The following is a 23,958-nucleotide window of genomic DNA, read 5'->3' on the forward strand; positions in this document are numbered from 1 at the left end:
TGACTATTAAACAAAAGAAGCAGATGGATTCATGACAAAATTGTATTTTGGTGATGTTGGTGTGTTTGTACATCTTACTTTACTGAACATCCTTGCTGCTTACAATTATCTCTATCTATAATGAACTTGGCCCAGTAGTTTCAGTGGAAAATGTTAGTAAAAATTTACAAATTTTATAAAAATTGTTGAAAATTGACTATAAAGGACAATAACTCCTTAGGGGGTCAATTGACCATTTCGGTCATGTTGACTTATTTGTAAATCTTACTTTGCTGAACATTATTGCTGTTTACAGTTTATCTCTATCTATAATAATATTCAAGACAATAACCAAAAACAGCAAAATTTCCTTAAAATTACCAATTCAGGGGCAGCAACCCAACAACGGGTTGTCCGATTCATCTGAAAATTTCGGGGCAGATAGATCTTGACCTGATAAACAATTTAACCCCATGTCAGATTTGCTCTAAACGCTTTGGTTTTTGAGTTATAAGCCAAAAACTGCATTTTACCCCTATGTTCTATTTTTAGCCATGGCGGCCATCTTGGTTGGATGGCCGGGTCATCGAACACATTTTTTAAACTAGATACCCCAAAGATGATTGTAGATAAGTTTGGATTAATTTGGCCCAGTAGTTTCAGAGGAGAAGATTTTTGTAAAAGATTACTAAGATTTACGAAAAATGGTTAAAAATTGACTATAAAGGGCAATAACTCCTAAAGGGGTCAACTGACCATTTCGGTCATGTTGACTTATTTGTAAATCTTACTTTGCTGAACATAATGGCTGTTTACAGTTTATCTCTATCTATAATAATATACAAGATAATAACCAAAAACAGCAAAATTTCCTTAAAATTACTAATTCAGGGGCAGCAACCCAACAACAGGTTGTCAGATTCATCTGAAAATTTCAGGGTAGATAGATCTTCACCTGATAAACAATTTTACCAAATGTCAGATTTGCTCTAAATGCTTTGGTTTTTAAGTTATAAGCAAAAAACTGCATTTTACCCTTATGTTCTATTTTTAGCCGTGGCGGCCATCTTGGTTGGTTGGCCGGGTCACCGGACACATTTTTTAAACTAGATACCCCAAAGATAATTGTGGCCAAGTTTGGATAAATTTGGCCCAGTAGTTTCAGAGGAGAAGATTTTTGTAAAAGATTACTAAGATTTACGAAAAATGGTTAAAAATTGACTATAAAGGGCAATAACTCCTATATGGGTCAACTGACCATTTCGGTCATGTTGACTTATTTGTAAATCTTACTTTGCTGAACATTATTGCTGTTTACAGTTTATCTCTATCTATAATAATATTCAAGATAATAACCATATAACGGCAAAATTTCCTTAAAATTGCCAATTCAGGGGCAGCAACCCAACAACGGGTTGTCCGATTCGTCTGAAAATTTCAGGGCAGATAGATCTTGACTTAATAAACAATTTAACCCCTTGTCAGATTTGCTCTAAATGCTTCGGTTTCAGAGTTATAAGCCAAAAACTGCATTTGACCCCTATGTTCTATTTTTAGCCATGGCGGCCATCTTGGTTGGTTGGCCGGGTAACCGAACACATTTTTTAAACTAGATACCCCAATGATTATTGTGACCAAGTTTGGTTAAATTTGGCCCAGTAGTTTCAGAGGAGAAGATTTTTGTAAAAGTTAACGACGACGGACGACGCCGGACGACGGACGCCGGACGCCGGACGCCAAGTGATGAGAAAAGCTCACTTGGCCCTTCGGGCCAGGTGAGCTAAAAATTTATACTAGATTCAGTTGTGAAGATTTTTAAAGTTAAAAAACATAATTAACCAGTGTTAAATTGTCCTTAAAGGGCAAAAACTCTGTAAGGGGTAAATTGACAATTTTTGCCATATTTAACTTTTTTGTAGATCTTACTTTGGTGAACATTTTTGCTGCTTACAGTTTATATCTATCTTCAATAATGTTCAAGATAATAACCAAAAACTTCAAAATTTCCTTAAAATTACCAATTTATTGGCAGCAAGCAAACAAATTGAACAATGGATTGTTCAGTTTGATTGAAAATTTAAGGACTGATAGATCTTGAATTTTAGAACATTTTCACCACTTGTAAGATTTGCTCTAAATGCATTACTTTCTGAGATATAAGCCCAAAACTGCATTTGACAGACCCCTATGTTCTATTTTAAACCATGGTGGCCATGTTTGTTGATGGATCAAAAATTCTGATACATTATACATAAGATAAGATTGATGAAGTGCTTATTGTTAAAGGCCGTACAGTGACTTATAGTTGTTAATTTCTGTGTCATCTGGTCTCTTGTGGAGAGTTGTCTCATTGGCAATCATACCACATCTTCTTTTTTTTATATATACCAGCCAATGAATAAAAAAAAAGATTATGGTTGTTAAATCAGTTCATAGTTTAGCTATGAAATCAACAAAAATTGTATCTAACAAACTCTTGTGAATCCCTAGTTAATCAAAATTTGTCAATAAGTATAATATCAAATGAATAAGACAATTAAACTTAAAATATTGATGAACTATTAGCATCAAATTCAATAATAATCTATTACAAGCTACCGCTTTAACAAAATTGGTCATTGTTTATGTCCAATTTAGCCTCCCTTGACAATTATATTATACCAATACAATGTACCAAGAGAAGCTACGATTTAACAATATTTGAATTTGTTTATGTCCTAAAAAATCTCCCTTGACAATTATTTTTACCAATACAATATATTAAGAGAAGCGACTATTTAACAATATTTGAAACTGTTTATGTCCAAAACAGGCTCCCTGGACAGTTATTTCTACCAATACAAGGTACCAAGAGAAGCTACAATTTAACAATATTTGAATTTGTTTATGTCCTAAAAAATCTACCTTGACAGTTATTTTTACCAATACAATATACTAAGTGAAGCTATGATTTAACACTATTTGAATTTGTTTATGTCCAAAACAGCCTCCCTCGACAGTAATTTCTACCAATACAATGTAGGAAGAACTATTAGAGAGCACCTCCCACTAATGTATAAACTGTATTTATTTTCAACATTACAATAATCGTATCTCTCGTTACCTGTAATCACATTTATTCATAAAGGTAAGTTATCATTTTTTCTGTATAAATATATAAATATTTAAGAACTTTTATCCCAAGGGTTTTATAAGATGACTTTACGAATATTAAAGAAGAAAATAATGATTTGGAAAAAATTAGATCATTGGGCAAATTTCTATCAATTAAGGATAAGTGAGATTAAGATGATTAAAACTAAGAATGGTCTTTCTAGAAAAAAGGGGGGAGGGGTGCTGTTCATACACCAAACATCTTCTAGCATACAAACTCATTTCTAAATAAATCATATAATGCCCTAGCTTCTTGATCGTATCTCTGTTCAGAAAAGGTATTTTATGTTCTATATGCATGTAATTCCTAAAGTAAACCACAGAAAAAATAAGGATAAAAATCTTGAATTAGTCTTGCATGTTCTTATATAATTAGGAAATTTGAAGAGTTGGGATTATGTTTCCTTAATTATATCTAATATTTTCAGGTTTCATCTTAAGCTGGGCTATGTCAAGCAAAACTAAATGATATTTTTTTTAATTTTTCTCAGGTAATTTATTATTAGGAAACTTCCAGTCTTATTTTTGCAGTTCCTCATATAATAAGATACAGGTAAATTTCAAATCTGAAAAGGCCTTAACCTCCATCCTCAATAATTGGGGAAAAATCTTTTATATTATTTTGCACATCTAAAACGTAAAAACCTTATGTTTCAAAGTCAAATTAGTTTATACCTTGAGGCTATGTCATTTAACAAAATTATCAGGTCAATTTTGACAGAACATATTTGACCAGGATATATAAAACATGCAGGTAAATGATAAGAAATATGTGTTAATATCTTAAATTTGAATTGATAACGTAATGTACATTTTTAAATCTATAAAAACAAAATTCTTGGTGTCTAAGCAGCATATTTAAAGTGTTATAAAGATCATAGAATATTTCCTAATGACATACTTTACAAAAATGCTTACATAAACATTATCAATCTCCTTTATTTTATCTTTTTTTTATAAGAAACATTTAGTTTTGCTACAGTGGGTTTTTGCTTGAACCACGTTAAAACACCAAAGTGTATAAAAAAATATATAATAGGTAATAAGAACAGATTATTCTCCCCTGTACAACATACAGTTGATAAAATATGGAGAGTCTAAGGTGTTTCAGTTCGATTTTATACCTCTTCTTCTATCTGTCAGATAGTTTGGGTTCAAAATGATTTTTTTTTTTTATGGAAACCAATGTTGGTTTCTAATTCATATGATTAAATGCTGAAGGCTGTTATTTGCTGTATATTATCAAAATAACCAGAAAAGTCCAGTTAGAGTCTGAAATTTTCTGTTATTACACTTAAGTCTAACCCCCTTCTTTGCACATCACACCTCACTACCCCTATTGGAATTTGAAAATAATCTGGATTTTATTCATTTAAAATGTGATATATTTTTTCTAAAACCATTTCAGTTTTATATATCATTTAGCAAACAAATTTTCACTGACACTAAAATTAAATATTTAAAAGCATATAATGAATTAAATTGCAACCTGGAGTTATATAAAAATCTGGAATATTGTTAAGAAATGTTTGATGAAAACTAACACCTTTAGATGGATGGCCATGCCTGAATGGCTATGGTTCTAGTAACTTACACGTTTTTTTTTTCAGTATGAACTAACTAACCCCCCTTAGCCTTGCATGCATAACTAACCCTCCTTTGTAATTTCTTATCAATTTTTTTGTAGATTTTAAAAGTATTTCCAGATCAAATAATTCCTTGTTTCTAAGTCCTGCATGAATATTATACAGATATTGAAACAACCTTCAAAATACAAAGTAATTACAATACCAATAAACATGATCAAATATAATTTAATCTCTTTAAGCTTGGGGGAATTTGTTTTCCCTACAAAATATTCATATTATTATTTTAAGCTTTTAAGTTTCCAAAGTTTTTGTCCCTTCAGTTCTGATCAAAGAGTAATAATTAAAAACACAAAAGACAACCCTGCAACATATTGAAATGTTAGTACCCTTAGAAACAACATTTATATATGACAATTCTCCCACAAGAACCACTAAAACAAAATGATATTTTATTTTTCTGTTTACAGGCTAAATTTCATCTGTCAACGGAGCAGAATATAGGAATTGCATTATGTTTATTCTGTGGCTTTGATCACTGACAAAGACTTGTAATTACGTGACACAACAAACATTTTATTAAATCAATAGGATTCTAAACGGATTTAGGATCAAATGTCGAAAACCAGAATTGTTAATTTCAAAATCTGCATGAAATCTTGAAAGTGCAAAAAATCGTTTATTTTTATGATGGATACAACTTCACAGGTGTACATATCATTAGAGGTTGTGATTGGAGCAATTTCTGTCGTGGGAAACACAATGGTACTTTTAGCAATATATAAAAACATGAAACTACGAACTGTTACCAATACGTTCATTGGGAGTCTTGCTTTAGCTGATTTACTGGTAGGGATATTGGTCTCCCCGCTAGCAGCTCTCAGCTACTTAGGACTCCCCGCAGACTACATGTGGTGTGTTTTCACAAACTCGGTTATTGTTGTTTTCACCCAAATTTCAATTTTTAACTTGTGCGCCATAGCTGTTGAAAGATTCATCGCTATCAAAAGTCCATATTTTTATCAGGAGCACTTGACCATTAAAGTAGCAATAATCATTAGCATAATAGCGTGGATCGCTGGTATGATAGTTGGATTTACGCCAATGTTCGGCTGGAACCTTGGTCCAATGGCAGACAATAAATGTGCATTTCTCAGTGTCATAGACATGAATTATATTGTGTATTTCAACTTTTTTGGCTTCGTGTTGTCACCACTAGTTATCATGTTTTTGATTTATGTGTACATTTATTACATTGTTCGCCAGCAGCTAGTTAAAATAGCTGCACTAGAAATTGCGAATCAAAATGCACAGAAAAAGCAGAAACTGAAATTTGCAAAAGAAGTAAAAGCAGCTAAATCTTTAGCCGTGGTTATTGGCGTGTTTGCCCTCTGTTGGCTGCCAATTCATATCCTAAACAGTATATCCCTGATCTGCAAGGGAAGTAACTGCATTTATCCTTATAAACTATTACTGGCAGCCATTTTACTAAGCCATATCAACTCTGCCGTAAATCCATTTCTGTATGCCATCGGTAACAGCCAATTTCAACTTGCATTTAAAAGAATGTTCTGCGGAAAAGGAGCTGTGTCTTGGCAGCATACGCTGACCGAACAGGAGATAACAGTCATGACAAGAAATGCTGCCATGGCGAAAGCAAAAAGCACAAACAGTGGCTTCAATTCCATCAATTCAGGACCAAAAACAACAGAAAATGATTCTGAAAGCTCTACAGAAAATAATCTAAATACGGAAACACAAAACAATGACAATGTTGGAAATGGTCAGACAAATCCTGTATTTTTTGTATAAAATTGCTATTAAAAAAAACAACTTTAAAAAACTTTAAAAAAAAACTGACCAAGCAATGAGTTAATAAATACTCAAAATTAGTGATCATTGGAACAAATGAATTGCAAACTAGACTGTGCTTAAAAGCTGAGCTAGAAAACAATGAGGGCAAAACATCTTGTAACTATCATATCATAAAAGTATGTTGTGATTATTTGATCTCTCATGTTTTTTGTTATTAAATTGTACGTCTTTCGTAATAAAAAATGATTTTTACTCCATGAAGTGATTGTATTGCAAATATTTCAAGGAAATATCCAAGTTTACAAAACTTTTGAAATGAAGGATAAATGAATAATTGGACAGTTTAAAAATAATACATATTAATATAATTAAAAGAGAGGAAATAATATCACTAATCATCTTTAGTATGGATCTTTTAGTGAAGTTATTTAATATGTGAAATAAACTTACAAAAAAGGATATCAACATACACAATACATTTCAATTAGAAATTTTCATCTGTTTAATTATTAAATTTGATATAGATTAATCAATTACATTCAAAATGATATTTTTCAATTATATATTTATACCATTGAATAAATTACTTTTGATTAAACTAATGATAGTTTGTGTTCTTTGATTATCCTTGTTATCCCTCGATAACATTTATTTTTTTAACAGAAAAGCCATTAATAATAAAAGCTCCCAAAAGATTTAGAAAGAGTTTCTCCCCTAAAGCTAAGTGTCTTGGTGGTTAACAATATCAATATACATGTGAAGCTGTGTTACCATATGGAGGCTGGAGAAAACCCGAAAAACTAAATATCTTTCAGTAGTTAAATTTAAGAGAGTGCTTATAGGCTAAAAGGAAATAAAACATTAATATAAGATTAATTACAATTTTTCATGAGCTTGCAATCATTAAAATCTACAGACTGATAAGGCCCATCAATCTTTAGAAAAAAGAAAAAGTAAGATGATAAAAAAATTGCAGGTAAATCAATAGAAAATGAAAAATTGACTTGGTTTATAAGTACAGCCTAATTTCCAGCGAAACCGCTGTAGAAAAAATTGAATATGGAATAAATTTATTAATTGATCTGTCAGAAGACATACTGTACTTTTGTAAACAACTAATATGCTCCGAATGTAGTCTTGATTTGATAATCATCTACCAATAGGATTTTTAATCGTAATGCTAATTACAAAATCAATGGTTACAATTTAAAATGTTTTTGTTTGCCTGACAAAATTTTCAAAATTGACGAAAATATAAAGCTTCATTTGATAATTTCATCTCTAATTGCATTTTATGCTTAATTGTTCCGCATCACTGCACATTTATTTCCAAAGTAGAATTGTTTAAACAGTTTAATTCTTCTGTAAATATCATAATGATATATTTTTCAAACTATTATTCTGCATGAAGGGAGAAATGAAAAATGATATGATATTCAAAATTCATTAATTCTAACATTAATCATTTTTAACTTCAACTTTAATGTTTATGCTGACAGATATGCTAGATTTCATAACTAAAATAGAAAAATAAACATTTTCTGTACCACTCTCAAATTAAAATAATTACAAATAGTGTTTCGATACAAATATAAAAACAAGAGTGTGTTCACAGTACATGGATGCCCCACAAAACACTATCATTTTCTATGTTTAGTGGACCGTGAAATTGGGGTAAAAAATGTAATTTGGCATTAAAACTAGAAAGATAATATCATAGGAAACATGTGTACCAAGCTTGAAGTTTATTGGACTTCAACTTCATCAAAAACTACCTTGACCGAAAACGTTAACCTGAAACGGGACAGACAGACGGACAGATGAACAAACAGACAGACGGACAGATGAACAAACAGACAGACGCACAGACCAGAAAATATAATGCCCCTCAGATTTGGTATGATTGTCAATTGGCACAAATATTTTTTTGAAGCCCTGTAAATGATTGTCGGTTAGACAACTCCCCATAAGAGATCAAAATTACATAGAAATTAACAACTATGGTCACTGTACGCACTTTAACATTGAGCAAAACTCATACAACATAGACAGCTATAAAAGGCCATGAGATGACTGGTCTGGCTGATCACAACATAATCCATAAATCACTAATGGATCACAATCTTTTTCTGCGATAAAAAAAGAGTAGTTGGTAATATATCAATATGACAAAAAAACCAAACACAACAAATGACAAATTGAAATATGTGTCCAATTACAATGCAAAACTAGCAATTCTTTTCAAATCAGAATTTTCACCTCCCTCTATTTCCATAAAGTTTGATTCCAATCTATTATAATAGTACATGTATTAGAGATTTGGTAGAAAATGCACAGAAAAGAGGTCATTTCTGACTCTGTGTCTCACAAAGTTTGTTTTCTGATGCTGTCAGTGAATATTGCATAAAGTATGAAATAAAGTCTGTGACACACCTCCCCTCCCTCTAAAAAATATATGAACTACACTGAAGGGTTAATTGACTATTTTTATAAGTTTTTTTGTCAAGTTCTAATGATTGATTGATTGGTGTTTAACACCGCTTTCAACATTACTGAAATACTTCGTGGCAGTCATGTTTTATTGGTATATTAAGCCAGAGTGCCTGGAAAGAACCAAAGATTGGGTGATGGTTATAAGATGAAGCATTTAAGTACAACATTTATCAATCTCTGGAATAGCATTTACAATTTTGCTGTATATAAGTTTACTGATTATACACCTCACTAAGTAATATTTTGTTTCATGCAATTCATAAGCATTACAAATTCTGCACAAAGCATGGTAATTTCAAATGTCTAAATCAAATAGGTAGAAAACATTTCAAAGTCTATCTAATCAGCATTTTGCAACAGGAAGTATTTTTCTCATTAAATCATACTTGGAATATTTAGCAATCATCTACATTGTAATTGGTGAAGTATCATTCAACAATAACCGGACCTTTACAATTGAACATAAAACTACAAAGAATTTAATTTTATTTTTTCTTGAAGTCCAACAAATTTGTCTACATGATTAGAGCCTTACAAGAATCAATATATATATATGTGCTGCCTATGCTATGGTCACACAAGTTGAAATAACATGCAATTTTGTTCACATGACCAGTTTAGATTTCAAGCTAGTTTAAAAACTAAGGAAATGAAAATACAAAACACCATAATGAGTGAAATGTTTAAATCAATATTCAAAGCTGGAATGCAAAGAGATTTATAAGAGATTAAGACATATTGAAGTCTATTCCTCACAAGCTGATTCAAGCTTGTGGGTTCACAAGTCAAATCTGTTTACTTAAAAGATAATTGCCTAAATGACAATTGTCAAATTAATAACTGCCTAAATGATAATTGTCAAATTGATAATTGCCTAAATGATAATTGTCAAATTGATAATTGCCTAAATGATAATAGTCAAATTGATAATTGTCTAAATGATAATAGCCTTAATAATAATTGTCAAATTGATGAACCTCACAACTTCAGCAATGATGACATGCTAGTTATCATCCAGATTAATTACTTAGACTACTCGGCCACCAAGGCATCAAATAATAGAAACACTCTATATATATATATATATAGAGATGCTGACATCAATATACTTTAGAGAAGACTTTTAATTTTAAAAACTTTTGTCTGATACTTTTGTCATTTATATTTGTTTTTTGTGTGTACTTCTTGTGAGTTTTGTGAATTTTTAGTTTGTTTATAAAGCATGAAAATGATGTAAATTAAGAATCACCACTACCTCAATACAGAAAATTAAGAAATTATTGTGAGCATTAATATTTGACAAAATAGCTAGAGTACTTAATATTGCATTTCAGAAAAATATGTGTTCATATATTTTTATTGGATATCAGAATGTGAGTTCTTTTTATTGCAACCTCACAATATAATTTCTGAATTTACAGTATTTAAACATTTTTCAAATATGAAAATAATCTCTTGCTGAAAGCTCACTCAAAAATGTGTGAAAATTGTTTTCTCATAAAACTATTTTGATTGGATATAAATAAGGTGCATGCTTTAGCAAAATTTCCCAAGTTTCATCTTCAAAAAAATCTATATATTCTGTTTTGGCTCATTCTAATTCTTTTCAAAAATATGAAAGTCTGACGAAGGCAATTTCAACAGATCAAACATAGAGCTTAGAGTACATAGAACTATTGTAAAACTTAATTTATCCTAGAAATGAAGAAATATAGAAAAAGGCTAATCAAACAGATAAACTCAACAAAAAGAACAGTATGCCTAAGCTTTCTAGATCATCATCAAAAGAACTTCACTTTCTCTCTGATTAAAATCAGATTGAAAAAAAACGGTTTATTAAACTAATTTGTCATTTAATGGCAACTAAAGATAAATCTTGGTCAATATAAAGCAAAGAATTTGTCTTTTAACTCTGATATGTCATTTGACCGAAATTAATTAATTAAACTTTTAGGTCATCCCCTTTAACAAAAGTGTAAAAACAATAGTTCTATCAATTATTTGAAAAGAGACCAATAATGAATTTCTATTGATTTTTTAAAGTGCAAATGCGACTTTTTCATTGGAAGAAACCTTAAGTTAATCTATCTTTTTTTCACATGGTAGCTTTAAATTCGCTTATTATAATGCACCAATAACAAGAATGTGTCCATAGTGCTTGGATGTCCAAGTCACACTATCATTTTCTATGATCTGTGGACCTTGAAATTAGGGTCAAAACTATAATTTGGCATAAAAATTAGAAAGATAGAAAGATCATAACATAGGGAACATGTGTGCTAAGTGTTAAATTGATTGGACTTGAACTTTATCAAAAACTACCTTGAAAACTGTAACCTGAAGCAGTACAAACGGACACATGAACAACCAGATGGACAAACCTCACACAAATCAAAAACATACTGCCTATAGGTGTGGCATAAAAATACTTGTTTGTAAAAGTTTTCCCATGAAATTACAGTGAATTATACTTACATGTACACCAACTTCTTTGGAGTTGAAGTTAGCATGTGTCCATTGATCAGCATGGTACTTCCTTTGGAATTTTGTGATGGTTCCTGCTCCACGGATGGACACATCATTGGTGTGGAATGCTGAATCTATCACTAACTTTCCATCATAAACCAGACAGGCGTCATTGATTGCTGTAAACAAAAAATAGCACTTTTTTTTTTAAATTTTAAGCATCTAAGGTGAACTTTCTAAATTTATTTTCATTGGGAACAGTAAAACCCAAACATTTACAAGCAGGGAAAGTATTAATAGGCAGAAATGTTAAGAGAGCTACAAATTTCAATATTGAATATCATATGATTACTTTCATTTTTAAAAAGCACAATAAAATATTTTGAAAATTAAGAAACAAATTGCAATTAGTTAATATTCATTGTCAAGAATCAAATTTAAAACTTACATCTAAATGCTTCAAAATCAACAGCTTTCTTGTAGTAAGAGAAAAAGGCCTGAAAACAAATATTTAAAAGATTAGAAAATATAAGATAATAACTAGAACATGAAACTGCAAACAAAGACATCCTTTCAAATTTTCTGAGGGAAATAAACAAATCATTGATACTGATGCAAACAAAGCAATGTAAAAAGGAAATATGCTACAAAACTTAAGATTGACAAAGACAGGTAACGCTAAAAATAAGATTTGAATTAGTAGATTTTGCCTACTTACTCACCTCACAAGCAGTCCATGCGGGAAAAAATTATGACACAAATCATTTAAAAAAAAAAAATCAAGGATTTATTTCTGCTCTTAAATGCGTCTGTTTGTAGTAAGATATATAACTTATATTTTTGATCTCAAAAAATTTAATCCCTACCCAATTCTACAAGGAGTAGTTAGGCAACATCAAACAAAAATATATGGCCTTATAGTGCAAAGATAGAACTATGATCAGATGTGAGATTGTAATAATTTCCCAAAAATCAATCCTGTTCTATATTTATAACTTTAGGAAATTAAGAGTACTGCAATGTATTTCTCAGAATTCTTACTGAGAATGATGGCTAATGAAATCCAAGGATAAAGAGATGTTTCTAAAAATTGGTGATTTTCTTTTTTAACCAAAATTTAAGAATAACCACTAAAAATCTATTCCATTTTCATCAAATGATAACAATTATCAAACACAAAAAAATCAAAATATTGAAAATTCTTATACTCATGACCAATCAAAAGTGTCAATTAAGCTACTCACATGCAGTCACTTGTAGAACATTTCTGACATTTGAGTCTGAAATGGCTTAGTTATTCTAAAATTTAAATTTGACAATCAGGACTGTGATTTTTGGTCCTACTTTATCAAAAACTAATACTTACACCACATTCTAACCGAGTAGGTTGTTTATTGGTTGTAAAGCTGGCAGATGAGATTTCAGTGCAATCATCAGCTCCATCATTCCACTGAGCCAGAACATGATCACTATATACATGAACACCACTACTCTCAAGAGATTTCACAACTGTACTGTCAATTGCTGGGTTGTTAAAACATGTGGCCTGCAAATAAAAAAGTAATCAAATTTAACCATTAGGATTAGAAATAACTCTTTATTAACAAAAATATGCTACATTTTGCATAGGTACGGCAATTCAGAAATTTTGCTCTCATTAATAATGGCCTTTGTTGAATACTGTTAATTTAGAAATCATTGCAATGTTTTTTTCATCACAAAAAAATCACAAAAAATGCTACAGGGTTGTATTTGCAATTATTTGAACTCGCATTTTGGATTATTTTTTTATCTGAATGAAACAGAATTTTTTTGGGGTCTAAAATGGCAAAATCGCAATAATAAATGTATGCAATGTATTGTTAATTATCAATATAGGACAAAATTGTGTGATAAAATCTTGGAATTTCATGAATTTTGTCCATAAATAACAACGTTATCATTATTTACAGTAAAACAAATGGAAGCAGTATCCCAATGATGCATACCAAGGCTAATAAGCACTTTCACAAGTGCTATCTGTCAAAGTTCAAGGACTAATATGGAAAAAGGCTATTTATACATTAATCAGTATTTCATTTTCCAAGAATATGATTTTAATAATTCATTGTAAATTTCCATATCAAATTCATTTATATTGATATCAAAATTTTCTCTTATTAAACAGGTGTTTTTTTAAAGGTCATGGACTAATATGGAAAACGGCTATATATAGATCAATCTGTATTTCATATTTCAATTATTATGATTTTAATTATTCATTGCATGTTTCCATATTAAATTGTCTAATATGGAAAGGCTTTAAATAGATTAATCTGTATTTTGTATTCCAGTGACTTCATATTTCAAGAATATGATTTTAAGTTTACATTGCATATTTCCATATCAAATTCTTTTTATTGGTACTAAATGTGTCCCAATTAAAACAGGTGTTTTGTTTAAACAGGAAAACTATTAAAAATATATCATGTTTTATTTTCAGGCATCTCACAGAAAAGACTTTTATCATTTAACCATCAATTAACAGTTTAAAAAAATCATCAAGCTATATGCAATTAAATGCAAGTTTACTCATTATAATTGAAAATTTCAAATATCTTATTACCAAAAATATTGCAGAAAATGCATGTACTGCACATCAGTTATTGTGTAACTTAAACAAAGTCAATAAATCAATATCAATAACTGACACAAATGAATAAAACCTCAAATCATTCAAAAATGGGAAAGAATTAATTTTTTTCCATGTCATTAGGTTGAAATTTGACATAAATCTATATGTATGCACATTTAACTTGCATTAGGAATAACAATAACATTCAATATCAATTAAAGTTGATGCCCAAGTAATCAATTTCACCCTGAGATTACATTGTGTAAAATAATTGAAAATAATTATTCTTAACAAAATTAAACATAACTACAGTCAAAACAATTACAGTGACTCTAAAAGTATAAAATATATTTCAGAGTAAAACGTTACAAATTTGGAATAATATAGTTTTAAAAAAAATGTTTTTAATAATCATAATTAGCTAGGAATGTCAGTTCATCAAACACATAAACAAACAACTTCAAAAACTATAAAAATAACAAATAAGAGTTTCTGTCACAGATACTTACAGACGAAAACACTGATTTCTTGAAGATAAATAATTTAAATTTAATGGAAAGGTCTATTGATACATGTATGACTTTTATCGAAATTAAGTGAACTCTGGTGCACCTGTATTAAACAGTTACAGTATCTTCTACAGGGGCGGATCCAGCCATTTTAAAAAGGGGGATTTTAACTACATGTCCCCATTCAAATGCATTGATCGTCCAAAAAAAATGGGGGATTCCAACCCCCCGGAACCCCCCCCCCCCTTCCCCCCTGGATCTTGGCCTGTTTTATACCCTTCATATTTACACTCTCTTAAACTTAATTCCATGTACAGTGTTATACTGAATTTATTTCAATCAAGTGATAAAAACTTGATTAAAAAAAGTTGTCAAATTAGTTTTCAATTGATCAAACATTCGATCATCTTTCCATCATAAAAAGTTCCAATGTCATGAGCTGTTATCAATTTATATTTAAACTTTTGTAAAAATTACATTACAAATACACTCAAATATGGAAGTCTAAAAAATAAAATCACTTTATTTTTTTAAGAAATCACACCTTGCCTATGTTGAGAGCATTACAGTGAAATGGAGAGATTGTTGGTGATTTAATGAATATTCTCTAATAGACCTAATCACTAATTTGAAATCTGTAACCCTTGAACCCATATTATTTGCAACACTTGAAACTATTGGCACCTTACACAATAACTTTTGCTTTGTGGCATCAGACATTTTCTCTCATAATGTTAATTTAAAGAGAATGTCTGTGGCATCCTATAATGGCTAACAAAAAGCAATAAGTTGCTTTCTAAATCTTGTCATATAACTCTTGCATATATACAAAGAAATATTTCACAAATCACTAGCATTCACTGAAAAAAATCACCCTACAGAGTGATTTTAACAGAATTCCCTTGTCTGAATGGAGAAATATTTCAGAGTGAATCACTAACAATCACTAGCATTCACTGTAAAAGAATCACTCTACAGAGTGATTTTAAGAGATCACCATGTGTGTACTGTGGAGGTGAAAACTAGCTGAAATTTCAAATCATAATTGAATCTAAAGTTGTTTTTGATCACCAAAAATTATGAGTAATTAGTGTGTGTATACTTATCTGATGCTAATAGATCTACACACAGATGTCTTATGTATACTATGTTTACTTACCTGGAACAGTAAGGGAGGTTGTACCAAATGAATTCTCTCCCCAGGAACACCCATGGTAAGTAATGTCTGTGCACAACAGAAAGCATCTAAAGTACTTCCATAAATAATCAAATTTCCTAAAAGAAAACAAATACTTTATAGTTTGGTTTAAGAGTGAATTTTCATTTTCTTGAGATATCAACCTTAAAACAGACAAGACTGGAAAGCAATAAGTCAAAGTCCACTGAAGTTTTTAAAAAATTGTTTAAAATGAGCATTTTTCACCTTGCAATGAAATGGAACAATTTTCTCTTTCAAATTATGAATGAATTCAAGACCAATTGCACACATACTCCACTTTAATATAAAATGACTTCGTCTTGAATTTTCACAAATTTTGTTTTCTTTTTCCTTCTTAAAATTGATAATTTGGTAATTTGATTGTACATTAAAATGTAAGTTGAAATAAAAGAAATCAGTTGAAATTATTTGTTAATGAAATCTACTCATGTATAAAATACAGATTTAGATACTTACTTTGTGATTTTAACAGGTAATTTTCTATCCAGTACAAAGAAACAGCAGCATCATAAGCATCATTTATCGTAAACAAATTTTTAGGTGGATTTTTGAAATATCTCCTGTCGGGTGGGTTTGGTAATTCAGCATTAGTGACCCCAGTGTCAAGATCTGCATCTGTTGGTGCTGGGATTTGATACTGAAGTCCAACACTAATAATAAGGTGGTCATAAGGCACCACAGTCCCATTGTTTACAATCACTAGTTTCTTTTTTCTATCTATATTTGTCATTTTACCATACACAACATTTATCCAAGTCCGCAGAGAAATATTGGCATAGTTTTCTTGCCCATAACAGAAATCGTTTCCTAACATCTGATCCCTGAGTTCATCAGGAGCCATCTCACCAGGTAATCCATGAGGGGATACCAATGTTAAGTTGTTAAATCTTAAATGAGGACTGAAAACAGAAAAGGTTATAAAAATCAACAAGGGAGATAATTGCAAAAAATTTAAACAAAATGCAATACGTTTGTATGTTGTTGATAGTTTTTTGTGTTTTTAAATCAAAGATATCTTAATCAAGAAAATCATTAGTGATTCATGGATGCAAGGTTGCTAAGATAAGTATAATCAAATAATAACACTTTTTCTCATTTTTTTCCCCTTTTGTAAATCATCATGGTCATTGAAAATAGTATTGTTGAAAACTAAGTTGACTCTAAATCTGTTTTGGTTTTAGGTTTTAATGGGTTGGTGTCTGATTAGTGTATACCTCATATTTCTTATAGTGTAAATATAGAATAACCATTTATTGTCTGTAATAAAAATTTAATTTGTACAAGGCTTAGAACCAGGTGAAAGGCGAGGCTCTGTGAAGCTTTTGTATCATGTTTTGAGACGAATACAAATACAATGTATATTTCCAGGTATTGTATGATTATTCTCAGTATACTGTAACTCATACACTGGTCCAAATGAAATATATAGGGTAAACAAGAGTGCACACACTGAAATGTCTCGCCTTCTTTACTAATCATTGATATTATGTTGATAGTCCTAAGTATAAAGCATTATTACAACTGTCACATAAACTTAACATTAAACAAGATAGTTAAACAAAGACCAATGAACCATGAAAATGAGGTCAAGGTCAGATGAACCATGCCAGGCAGACATGTACAGCTAACAATGCTTCCATACAACAAATATAGTTGACCTATTACTTAAAGTTTAAGAAAAATAGACCAAAACACAAAAACTTAACACTGTCCAATGAACCGTGCAATTGAGGTCATGGTCAAATAAAACCTGCGGGACTGACATATAGATCATAATATATTTCCATACACCAAATATAGTTGACCTTTGGCATATAATATTAGATAAAAAGATCAAAACTTAAAAACTTAACTTTGACCACTGAACCATGAAAATGAGGTCAAGGTCAGATGACATCTGCTTGCTAGACATGTACACCTTACAATCATTCCATACAACAAATATAGTAGACCTATTGCATAAAGTATGAGAAAAACAGACCAAAACACAAAAACTTAACTATAACCACTGAACCATAAAAATGAGGTCAAGGTCAGATGACACCTGCCAGTTGGACATGTACACCTTCCAGTCCTTCCATACGCTAAATATACTAGCCCTATTGCTTATAGTATCTGAGATATGGACTTGACCACCAAAACTTAACCTTGTTCACTGATCCATGAAATGAGGTCGAGGTCAAGTGAAAACTGTCTGACGGGCATGAGAACCTTGCAAGGTACGCACATACCAAATATAGTTATCCTATTACTTATAATAAGAGAGAATTCAACGTTACAAAAATTCTGAACTTTTTTTCAAGTGGTCACTGAACCATGAAAATGAGGTCAAGGACATTGAACATGTGACTGACGGAAACTTCGTAACATGAGGCATCTATATACAAAATATGAAGCATTCAGATCTTCCACCTTCTAAAATATATAGCTTTTAAGAAGTGAGCTAACACCGCCGCCGCCGTAGCCGCCGTAGCCGCCGCCGGATCACTATCCCTATGTCGAGCTTTCTGCAACAAAAGTTGCAGGCTCGACAAAAACATAATTTTTAATTTGGAGTGACTGATGTAATTCAAAATAAAATTTTTGTGAACCTTTACTTTTAATAATGTCATAAAGAAAATCCATTGGGTACTCATTGTCAACATAATAAACAATGCGATATATGGTCAGTGACTGTGTATCCCAAATGATTATAGTTGTTAATGTCTGTGTCATTTTGGTCTTTTGTGGATAGTTGTCTCATTGGCAATCATACCACATCTTCTTTTTTATATAATACAATTTGAATGAGCAAATAGCACAGATCCAGTATATAGAATATTCCTTACCAGTATGCCAATTGCTCCAAAAATCCTATTCCAACATTGGAGGCACCAACAACAACTATCCTGGCATTTATTGTCACCTTTATAATAAAATATACAACATGTTATATTTAATTAATCACTCCTAATTTGAATCAAAATATCATTTATTTGTATTTGAAAAACTACTATATCACTTGTAGTGATGGTTCTCGCATAGCTTTCTTTGAAGGAAATCAAGAAAAATGAAATTAAAATTTTGCAATTTCAGGTGTAAAACCTATTTGTAAGGTTTGTTTTTCTTGTATGTGCTTGTTATGATTTTTTCAAGAACAAATTAAAATGAGGGGATATTTTTATGACTTTCTCTTGATAAAACCCAAAAAATAAACCTCTTGCAAAAGTTTTCCACTTAATAGTAAATCATTTTGCTTTCTCTGAGTATCACATAAAGAGACCATATGTCACTATTTCATATCATGCTCAATTCCAACTCTGATGTTTCTGTTCTAAATAAACTTTTACCTTTGGTTCTAACACTAGTTTCCTGTTGACGTGATTGAGAGCATATGGTTCCTGTTTTTTAAGTACTCTGTCTGATGGAGCATTTATTGCTAGTTGTTCCAAGGGGTAGGTAATTTGTCTCCTGGCTCTGACTGGTACCATGTCATTTAAACTGGTAACCAGAGAATGCTGATCTACAGCCTAATAAAGCATAAAATTAGTTTAATACGTTAATTTTTTTTTTTAGAGTTCTAATAAATACTGTTTACAAAATTTCAAATTGTAATCTGTAACAAGACTGCACACACTGAAATGTATCGCCTTCTTTACTAATCATTGATATTATGTTGTTAGTCCTAAGTATAAAGCTTTATTACAACTGCCACATAAACTTAACATTAACCAAGATAGCTAAACAAAGACCAATGAACCAAAAAAATGAGGTCAAGGTCAGATGAACGATGCCAGGCAGACATGTACAGCTAACAATACTTCCATACAACAAATATAGTTGACCTTTGGCATATAATATTAGATAACAAGAATGTGTCCACAGTACACGGATGCCCCACTCACACTATCATTTTCTATGTTTAAAGGACTGTGAAATTGGAATAAATTCTCTAATTTGGCATTAAAATTAGAATGATCTTATCAAAGGGAACATGTATACTAAGTTTCAAGTTGATTGGACTTCTACTTTATCAAAAACTACCTTGACCAAAAACTTTAACCTGAAATTTGCACTATCATTTTCTATGTTCAGTGAACCGTAAAATTGGGGTCAAAACTCTAATTTGGCATTTAAATTAGAAAGATCATATCATAGGGCACATGTATACTAAGTTTCAAGTTGATTGGACTTCAACTTCATCAAAAACTACCTTGACCAAAAACTTTAACCTGAAGCCAAAAACTTTAACCTGAAGCCAAAAACTTTAACCTGAAATTTGCACTATCATTTTCTATCAGTGAACCGTAAAATTGGGGTCAAAACTCTAATTTGGCATTTAAATTAGAAAGATCATATCATACAGAACATATATACTAAGTTTCAAGTTGATTAGACTCCAACTTCATCAAAAACTACCTCGACCAAAAACTTTAACCTGAAGCGGGACAGACGGACGAACGGACGAACGAACGGACGGACGAACGGACGCACAGACCAGAAAACATAATGCCCATAAATGGGGCATAAAAAGACCAAAACTTAAAAACTTAACTTTGACCACAGAACCATGAAAATGAGGTTAAAGGTCAGATGACATCTGCCTGCTAGACATGTACACCTTACAATAATTCCATACAACAAATATAGTAGACCTATTGCATAAACTATGAGAAAAACAGACCAAAACACAAAAACTTAACTATAACCACTGAACCATGAAAATGAGGTCAAGGTCAGATGACACCTGCCGGTTGGACATGCACACCTTACAGTCCTTCCATACACCAAATATACTAGCCCTATTGCTTATAGTATCTGAGATTTGGATTTGACCACCAAAACTTAACATTGTTCACTGATCCATGAAATGAGGTTGAGGTCAAGTGAAAACTGTCTGACGGGCATGAGGACCTTGCAAGGTACACACATACCAAATATAGTTATCCTATTACTTTTAATAAGAGAGAATTCAACATTACAAAAATTCTGAACTTTTTTTTCAAGTGGTCACTGAACCATGAAAATGAGATCAAGGACAATGGACATGTGACTGACAGAAACTCCGTAACATGAGGCATCTATATACAAAGTAAGAAGCATCCAGGTCTTTCACCATCAAAATATAACCCTTTTAAGAAGTTAGCTAACGCCGCCGCTGGACACTATCCCTCTGTCGAGCTTTCTGTAACAAAAGTTACAGGCTCGACAAAAAATGGTTAAAAATTGACTATAAAGGGCAATAACTCCTTAAGGGATCAACTGACAATTTTGGTCATGTTGCCTTAATTGTAGATCTTACTTTGCTGAACATTATTGCTGTTTACAGTTTATCTCTATCTATAATAATATTCACGATGATAATAACCAACAAGAGTGCACACGCTGAAATGTCTCGCCTTCTATACTAATCATTGATATTATGTTGATAGTCCTAAGTATAAAGCTAAGCTTTAATACAACTGTCACATAAACTTAACATTAACCAAGATAACTAAACAAAAACCAATGAACCTTGAAAATGAGGTCAAGGTCAGATGAACCATGCCAGGCAGACATGTACAGCTAACAATGCTTCTATACAACATATATAGTTGACCTATTACTTATAGTTTAAGAAAAATAGACCAAAACACAGAAACTTAACACTGTGCAATGAACCGTGAAAATGAGGTCACGGTCAAATAAAACCTGCACGACTGACATAAAGATCATAAAATATTTCCATACACCAAATATAGATGACCTATGGCATATAGTATTAGATAAAAAGACCAAAACTCAAAAACTTAACTTTGACCACTGAACCATGAAAATGAGGTCAAGGTCACATGACATCTGCCCGCTAGATAGGTACACCTTACAATCATTCCATACAACAAATATAGTAGACCTATTGCATATAGTATGAGAAAAACAGACCAAAACACAAAAATTTAACTATAACCACTGAACCATGAAAATGAGGTCGAGGTCAGATGACACCTGCCAGTTGGACATGTACACCTTACAGTCCTTCCATACACCGAATATACTAGCCCTATTGCTTGTAGTATCTGAGATATGGACTTGACCACCAAAACTTAACCTTGTTCACTGATCCATGAAATGAGGTCGAGGTCAAGTGAAAACTGTCTGACAGACATGAGGACCTTTCAAGGTACGCACATATCAAATATAGTTATCCTATTACTTATAATAAGAGAGAATTCAACATTACAAAAAATCTGAACTTTTTTTTCAAGTGGTCACTGAACCATGAAAATGAGGTCAAGGACATTGGACATGTGACTGACGGAAACTTCGTAACATGAGGCATCTATATACAAAGTATGAAGCATCCAGGTCTTCCACCTTCTAAAATATAAAGCTTTTAAGAAGTTAGCTAACACCGCCGCCGCCGCCGGATCACTATCCCTATGTCGAGCTTTCTGCAACAAAAGTTGCAGGCTCGACAAAAACTGAAAAATTTCCTTAACATTACTAATTTGGGGGCAGCATCCCAACAACGGGTTTTCCGATTTGTCTGAAAATTTCAGAACAGTTAGATCTTGACCTAATAGACAATTTAACCTCATATCAGATTTGCTCTAAATGCTTTGGGTTCAGAGTTATAAGCCAAAAATCTACATTTTACACCCCATGTTCTATTTTTAGCCATGGTGGCCATCTTGTTTGGTTGGCAGGGTCACGCCACACATTTTTTTAAAATAGATACCCCAATAATGATCGTGGCCAAGTTTGGTTAAATTTGGCCCAGGAGTTTCAGAGGAGAAGATTTTTTTAAAAGTTTACAGACGATTGATGCCAAGTGATGAGAAAAGCTCACTTGACCTTTCAGGTCAGGTGAGCTAAAAATGTTGACATGCAGTATCCACTATTCAAACGGTAGTATTAAATTTTCCCAGCATTAGGTTGGCCTTTTGTGTACCCAAGGCAGGTGAAGGAAGTCAAATTAGGAGAGCTGTGATTGGATGTAAGGGTACAATATATTTTTTATTTATCTATGAATAACTGCAGTGTGTATATTTACAATATAAATTTTGAAACCTATTGAAATATTTTCTAGAGAATTATTCTAAAAGACTTGTAAAATTTCATAAATTTGGTGCAAAATGACGGTGGGCATGGATAACATAAACAAGCTCCGTTGGAAGTTGGTCATTAACTATTTGGCTTTAATTTTTAAAACAGAATAATAAAGTACTAACACAACATATAACTGTTTTATCCAGGTTTTTATCTTAAAAAGTGGTAAATTAAGAAAATGTTAATATTGTCGCCTATGGCAGAATAAATAGTACCGTTTTCCCTTCACACTCTTCTCATATATTTTCAATGTTGTATGCAACTATAAAATTTTATAAAAAAGTTAACCAGACCATTCTTAATCATATAAATATTCCTTACCTCCTTGTTTGTGTATGCTGGATACAGTGGGAAATATAAACTCGTCTTCTTTCCTTGTCTTAAAATTTCCTTTATAAATAGAGAAATATCAAGTTAATATCATGAATTAGTCTTCAATGTCCAGTGGCAATTACTACATGCATATCAGGATAATCTTCTCATATTACTTAAATCTTAAAATTCTGTAATCTAGTTCTCTTTCCTTTACTCAAAATTGTTCTCCATTATAATCTATACATAATCGGACAATTTTGAAAAATCTGTAGACCCATACTTTGTAACATACTGTGGATTCATTATTATTCTTGGATATCAATTTTCGTCGGTAGAGGTTAACCACGAATTTAGATGTTCAACGAACTACATATTTTCTATTAGGCTGTATGAAGACTTTGTCAAATCACATATCCACGTAAAAACAGTTTTTATGCAATCCATGAAAATTGGTACCAACGAAAATAAATGAATCCACAGTATATTTGAAAAAGCATGATATTAAAACAAACAATTATAATTCCGAACTTGATTTACCTAAATCCCAAACTTTGACAATTATGATGCTTCTGATGCCAGAAATAGTACACTTTTGATAAGAAGAAATCAAAATTGCTTTAAAAGCTATAACTTTTCAAACTTGATAAAATGAATGATTGATATACATGTGTTTATCACCATGTTAGGCACTATTTGCTATTTAATGGCTGTCTGATTTGATTGGTGGAGGAAGCCGGAGTG

General features: G+C 31.5%; 2 protein-coding genes across 4 annotated transcripts in view; one reads left to right on the forward strand and one right to left on the reverse strand.

The window, feature by feature from the left end:
- Positions 1 to 23,958, reverse strand: part of LOC143068987 (cilia- and flagella-associated protein 61-like) — a 50,325-nt gene that overhangs the window by 10,145 nt on the left and 16,222 nt on the right. For both annotated transcript variants that reach the window (XM_076243406.1, XM_076243405.1), the window contains exons 15-22: positions 23,224 to 23,292; positions 19,164 to 19,343; positions 18,663 to 18,739; positions 16,291 to 16,733; positions 15,775 to 15,890; positions 12,859 to 13,038; positions 11,941 to 11,989; positions 11,502 to 11,671 (exon numbers count right to left, since the gene is read on the reverse strand). In XM_076243406.1, coding sequence (XP_076099521.1) covers positions 11,502 to 11,671; positions 11,941 to 11,989; positions 12,859 to 13,038; positions 15,775 to 15,890; positions 16,291 to 16,733; positions 18,663 to 18,739; positions 19,164 to 19,343; positions 23,224 to 23,292 — 1,284 coding nt within the window. The remainder of the gene's footprint in view (positions 1 to 11,501; positions 11,672 to 11,940; positions 11,990 to 12,858; positions 13,039 to 15,774; positions 15,891 to 16,290; positions 16,734 to 18,662; positions 18,740 to 19,163; positions 19,344 to 23,223; positions 23,293 to 23,958) is intronic.
- On the forward strand, positions 3,078 to 6,794 carry LOC143068992 (adenosine receptor A1-like). Of its 2 annotated transcripts, none has more exons than XM_076243414.1 (2): positions 3,078 to 3,106; positions 5,189 to 6,794. In XM_076243414.1, the coding sequence occupies exon 2, from the start codon at positions 5,406 to 5,408 to the stop codon at positions 6,528 to 6,530; it is 1,125 nt and encodes a 374-aa protein (XP_076099529.1). In that variant the 5' UTR covers positions 3,078 to 3,106; positions 5,189 to 5,405; the 3' UTR covers positions 6,531 to 6,794. The 2 variants fall into 2 exon arrangements, with proteins under 2 accessions (XP_076099529.1, XP_076099528.1); XM_076243413.1 differs by lacking the exon at positions 3,078 to 3,106 and adding an exon at positions 3,757 to 3,886.

Source organism: Mytilus galloprovincialis, chromosome 3, assembly GCF_965363235.1.
Source record: "Mytilus galloprovincialis chromosome 3, xbMytGall1.hap1.1, whole genome shotgun sequence".
In the NCBI taxonomy this organism is placed as follows: domain Eukaryota; kingdom Metazoa; phylum Mollusca; class Bivalvia; order Mytilida; family Mytilidae; genus Mytilus; species Mytilus galloprovincialis.

Bases quoted from the DNA above. Each gene is read 5' to 3' on its own strand.
- LOC143068992 (XM_076243414.1), top strand. From the start codon at position 5,406: ATGATGGATACAACTTCACAGGTGTACATATCATTAGAGGTTGTGATT.